This window comes from Pyxicephalus adspersus, chromosome 11 (genome assembly GCF_032062135.1).
Source record: "Pyxicephalus adspersus chromosome 11, UCB_Pads_2.0, whole genome shotgun sequence".
In the NCBI taxonomy this organism is placed as follows: Eukaryota; Metazoa; Chordata; class Amphibia; order Anura; family Pyxicephalidae; genus Pyxicephalus; species Pyxicephalus adspersus.
This window is the reverse complement of record NC_092868.1, coordinates 8,647,578-8,653,801: the sequence shown is the minus strand read 5'-3', so window position 1 is coordinate 8,653,801 and position 6,224 is coordinate 8,647,578. Positions and strand designations below refer to the sequence as shown.

Genomic DNA, 6,224 nt, shown 5'->3' with positions numbered 1-6,224 from the left:
TTTTATAGATAAAAAACATTTTATTTGCTGTGAAATATTTTTATGTGTGATAAGAAGAAAACCTTAGGCGCTTATAGTGGCAATACAAAACATTTCAGAAATACAATCATACTCGCACACCAATGACCTGAGATGAATAGAGGGATAGGACAATTCTTGTACTCATCTAGGCTCATATGACCTATATATTGATCAGGTTTGTCTTCTGTTATGGTCATGTCATTTACTTGTCATCTGCACATCGATAGATGTCACCAGATGGGCTGATAAGCCACAGATAGCCATTGTCGTATGTGACGTGCTTGAAAGTAGCACAGAAGTCCAACTGGGTCCAGGTTGTTCCTATAGGGGCCTTGGCACTGATTCCATCCCTGAAAGAAAAAAATATTTATCACTTATACAACATAAAATACTAAAAAATACCATTTTATTAGGATAATTTTGTGGAATTACAGCCAACATAGCAATTCAATAACCCACTGGCATTACTAGCATATGGTTATTAGATATTGGTTGATGTATAAAAATGATGGATACTTAAGTTGACATTTAATCTAAAGGCTGAAAAAATACATTCTTTATTTATACATCTATATAAAAGTGTAAAAACTACCTTCTGTACACATTGCCTGCTGCATTGACACCATACACAGAACCATCTGTGCCAACCTCTATCATCGTCAGTTGGCCTTCAATCTGCTGCCATTGGGTTCCCTGGCAAGCTGTTGGGTTGACATTGTGGCGGAAGTAAATATTGTTGGCGCTGTTCACTCCCCAGCAGCCTATTGGTCCACAGCTGTAATATTTCAGTGCCCCTTCAAGAGGGGTGAAGGATACAGCAGAAGATCTGGAAACTGTGCAACTCTGTCTCAAGCAGAAGATGTTGTCTTGTGCATTCACCCCACTCAAGAACTTATCACCACCGGCATCGACCTGCTTCAAGAGCCCTGTTGAAAAAAAAAAGAAGACAACTCATTGATTCTCTAAATTAAATGTAATACAGAGAGAAGATAAGAGCAATAGTGAATTCCTTTCCTATGTAGTGAAGCAGATGACCACATCTCATTGGTGCTCACACAGATGCCCCATGCCCCTTCTAGTCCAATGAGGTGCTCCACCAGACAGGGGCAGCAACATTGAAGAAAGTGTCTGGGACTTTCCAGGATTTATGGCATCTATGTTACAGTACCTAGCATATCAAGTATCGACTAAAGGGAAAGTGGGACTGGAGTCCCAAATATTACCCATAATTAGATTGTAGTTAAGAGCACTCTGGCCACCCAATAAACACAAAAACAAAAGTCTACTTAATGCAGCTTCCTGCGATGGGGTGGCAGCAATGCTGCACTGCTCCTGAATGCAGAGCAGAGTCGCCACTCTCATGTAGGCTGTGCCTACTTCCACTACATTGTGATATGAATTAAAGGTAGGTAGGGGCATTTTCACAAGCCTGTGGCTTGTCAATCAGCACCTGGCCACACCTTGTACTTCCCCGGCTTTTTGGTTCCTTAGTCTTTGCTGCTGAACCCCTCTCACCAGGATCTCCGGTGTCTGGGAGGAGGAGTGCATGAGAAAGAAATAAGGGAGGATTTGGTACCTGTCTTGGTTCCTATCCTGTAGTTAGAGTTGTACTTTTTGTGTATAGGTGCAATTCCAGTTTCTGACCCAAGAGCACAAAAAAATGGAGAATAAAATGCAGTGCACTTACTTTTTGTTAGAGAATGATGGTGAGACTTTTATATACTTTTTAAAGTAATGCAGTATATCTCTAAACTATGCAGATGACATAAATATTTTCTTTTTCTTCTGTATATGTTCTTATCTAATTTGTAATTAGGTTTTAGGGTTTTGTACCTGATACAGACATCCAGTTATTGTCCTGGAACTTATAGATGTTGTTGGCTCTGTTCACACCCCAAACTCCAGCAGGTCCTACAGAAACATGGATCAGCTTGCCAGAGATCTGTTTCCAGTTGTTATCTACCCAGCGGTAGATGTTATCATCATCACTCACCCCGTATACATCACCGGCACCGGCATCAATCTGTTTGAGTTTTCCTGGGATTATTTGACACTGAAAATCTGAAATATAAGAATAATTATATAACAGATGGGAAAAGTGGTGGCTCGGTGGTTAAAACTCCCATTTTGCAGAAATGTGGGTTCCAACTGTGTACATGGATTTCACATCCCCAAAAAATCATACAGGTAGGGTAATTGGCTTTCCGTCAAATCGACTCTACATTATGTTAGGGATATTAGACTAAGACTATTGTAGGAACATGATATTGTGAGATACTCTGAGGGCCATCAGTGTAATATGTAAGCATTTTATAAATAATGATATACAGTATGAGAAATATATTCCATCACCTGGAGTTTGGGTTTTATAGGCTAGGTAATAACATAGAGTAAAAGATTTGTGATCTATATCACAACCATCTCTTCACAACTTCTTCCTGCTTTCTCTTCTTTCTTCTTCTTCTTTCCCGCTTCCCTCCTCTATCCTCATCATCTCTCTTCGCTTTTCATCTTTCACTTCTTATTTTTCTCTTCTCTTTACTTTCTCTTTGTGGCTGATTTAAAAGAAATACTAAATACTAAATGATTTAAAAGAAATACTGATCTAAAGACATACAGGATGTTCACACAGCAAAGTGAATTATTTCCTTGCTAATGGATATTTCACTTAGCTTAGTAAATGAGACAAAGCTCTACTGACTTCAACCATCCAATCATATAAAAAAAGAAAAAAAAAACATGTTCTTTAGGAATTCCTTGCATGTGATTGGTTATTCCTTGCAAAGTGAACCACCATCACATTCACTAAGCTAAAATAATTATCATTGCATGGTGATCCTTCACCTTGGTAATTGAACAATCTAAATTCTTTAATAGATCTCCTTCTATTTCTTTCCCTTCTTCTTTTTTCCTCTCTTTCCGTCCTCCCTACCCCATCTTTCTTCTTCTCTTTTCATCCTTTATTCCTCCTATTTAGCATTGCCCCTATAATATATAATTTTCATAAATCTAAAGGAGATTGCACAATCTAAAGGTACTATGCAATATTTTGTATGGTGAATAGCCAGCCTTAGGATCTGTTCACCTCTGTGTATGGCTTCAGTGTAATCCATGTAAATGCAAGAACGGTCAAAATAAATCAATGGCTTCTATGTATTATACTTTTGTATTATACTTCTCTGCATGTAAGAAGTCAGGACTAGCCGAGTCCCAACGCTATTTTATTATTAATTTTAATTTTTTTTAATTTTACATTTTTATTGTGCAGAATGAAACAGTAGGTAAAAAAAAATCTTTCTGCAAGAATAATGGGACCTTAATGCATCAATTTTATATACTTGGAGTATGCATAAGCCAAATATGCCAGCTGCCCAATACTTCTAAATACAAGCTGCCGTATAGTGAGTTACTGAGATAATAACCTCTCTATAAGGTGGAATTTGCTGGGAAGGGGGAGAGGTCTTACCTGCAGAGGCTGAGATTCCTGCACATAGCAGGAGGAGACCCACAGCAAAAAACATCTTGGTAGGTAAGGTTGGAGGATGCAGGTGTACGGAGCTGGGGGACGTTCTATATATATGGTGCATGGACTCCACCTGTGATGGGAAGCTGATCAACCATTGGCGGATGGGAGGAATGTAATAAAACAAACATACAGGTGTGGGTGATTATTTTACATGGCATTTTTTTTGTTAAACTGATTGCATATATATAAATGTTTACAGTGGCTTTAGAAAGTATTCACACCACCTTCATTTTTTTCAGTTTTTTTTTAATGTTGCTGCCTCGTGGTATAATCCTTTAATTCAGGGGTTCTTAACCTTTTCATGACTCCAGATCCCCAATGGATTGTCCAATAAGGTCCCATACCCCCTATACTTGACTGTCAAAATAATCATTACCATTCCTTATATTAGTTGCCAGTATGGCTTCCAAATATGTCAACAGCTTGAAATGACTGTACTTTGGATATGGATAGGTAGGAAGAAAACATGATATAAAATCAAAGGCATTGATAACTTTATCATATTTATTTACAAAAAGCAAAAATGAAAAATGAAAAATTTACAAACAGCTACAACTACTTTACAATATAACTTTGATTTACCTGTTTCAGATTAGAGTTGAATATTATGCAAAAGAAGAAAACAAACCTAAATGTGCAAGTTTTTTTTTTTCCTATATCTCAACCACATAACACAGACTTTTACTAATCTAGTGAGATATTTGCCGTTGTTTTTGTGCAATCCAAGCATGGAATCGGGGTACAGTTATGGACAAAGCTACTCGCATGTCATCTGACTCATCAAGTCGATTCCTCCACCTTGATTTCAGATTTATTAATTTACCCAAGTATAAATTAATACATTAAATAAAATAAATACTAGTACCCAGAGATCGAGTCCCATACCCCCAGCATTTACCAGGGTTTCTTTTTTGTTTGCCTTCCTCTGGAACAACTATGTCAAGGGGTTTTATGTTTATTTCCCTAATGGTTGAACTTGATAGATTTGTGTCTTTTTTCAGCCTAACCTACTATCTAACTATGTAACTATTTGGTTCACATACCCCCCAAGGTGTATGGATACCCCTGGTTAGGAACTCTCGTTTCAATTAATTAATCTACACTCAGTACCCCATAATGACCAAAAAAAAATTGAACTTCAGACAAATTTGTTAATTTAATAAAAAAGAAAAAACTGAAATTTCACATTTACAGAGGTATTCAGGGCCTTTTCTTAGCTTAATCATCTTTGGCAGCAATTACAGCCTTGAGTCTTTTTGTGTCTGGTATAAAAAGCTTTGGCCACCAGGATTGGGGGATTTTCTGCCATTCTTCTGTGCAAATTCTCAGGTCTACATGTTAGGGCAGAACACTTTTTTTAAAGTAGACTTTGCCATAGAGCAACTATTCTCAACCCGGATCCCTCCGTAAGTTGCCAGGGGTTCCTTGAGCTTTGGCTGATTTACCTCCCATGGGATGGTGCCTATTGGACTATTGGATGGGGACCATCTGTGGACAGCCATTTTCAGATCTTTCCGGAGATGTGTGATAGGGTTCAAATCAGGGCTCTGGCTGGGCCACTTTTGTGTATATCATTCACAAATAAATATGTGCAAATTGGCACACCTGTAGAGAACATGATATGTTTGCTATTATATTTCTGTTTGCCCTTCAGCTTATTGTTATGAGCTCTTCCCAACTGTAGGCTTTTCGAGGCGTACAGTATATAGAGATAATCCGATAATCGGTACTGAAAAAGTCTGAATTGATCCTAACGGAAAACTTTCAAGCATCTTGTACATACGGTGTGGTAATGCTTCTTCCATCTTTCCATGGGCGCTGGTCCTCTTTTAGACCTAGATTCCTCAGACTCAACTTCCAAAACATCTTTTCCTCTTTACGTGTGGCATATAGATCCGTAGGAATACTATTACTTAATGGCAGCCTTTCCCACTTTTTTTACTCCTAATGAACGTTTAGAATAATTCTCAGGTGTCAGGAAAACCCTACTGTAATAATCTATTAGAAAAAATATGGCATTCTGATCACCAAAACTTGGTGGCCATATTTAAAGACAACTTATAAGGCCTTTGGTTTCATGGAGAGACATATGAAGGTACCATCTTATGAGAAGTAAATTAGCCAAAGCTCAAGGAATCCCTGGGGACTTCAGGAGGAACCCCAGTTGAGAATAGATGATCTATGGTAAAGTCCATCCTGAAAAAAATGTTTCAACTGAACATGTAGACCAGGGGCGTCAAACTCTGGCTCCCAACATCCTTTTTTTTGGCCCCCAAAGGAATCCTAAAAATAAACTTCAGCTGGCCCGCGGCTGCATTGAAATAGCCCCACTACTACAATTCCCGGCATCACTCGCGTCCATTGACCAGCGGTCTTTCTGCCTATGCGTGGCCTATAGAGAAAGCCAAATAGAGAAAGAGGCATAAGATTGTTTCCTAAATAAAATTAAAAAAAAATTCCTATTTCTCTTTCTCTGTTTTAGGCTTTTTCCAGATTGAGTGTGAAAAGGTTTTATATCTAATGAGAAAGGAAAATTTCCTCAATGTTTTCAATAAATTTCAAGGTTGGCTCGCACTTTGTCTTTTTCATTTTGGCCCACTGTGCATTTGAGTTTGACACCCCTGATGTAGACCAAACATCATATATAGTATTCATATTACCAACATGCACAATGTCT

At 38.1% G+C, this 6,224-nt stretch overlaps 1 protein-coding gene across 1 annotated transcript; it reads right to left on the bottom strand.

The window, feature by feature from the left end:
* LOC140340543 (fish-egg lectin-like) lies at window positions 1-3,626 on the bottom strand. The gene is made up of 4 exons (XM_072425813.1): window positions 3,488-3,626; window positions 1,855-2,082; window positions 614-947; window positions 1-371 (listed from the first exon to the last, which is right to left on the bottom strand). Exons 1-4 carry the CDS (start codon window positions 3,606-3,608, stop codon window positions 224-226), a joined length of 831 nt encoding a protein of 276 aa, XP_072281914.1. The 5' UTR covers window positions 3,609-3,626; the 3' UTR covers window positions 1-223.
* Between the last annotated feature and the right edge of the window lie 2,598 nt (window positions 3,627-6,224).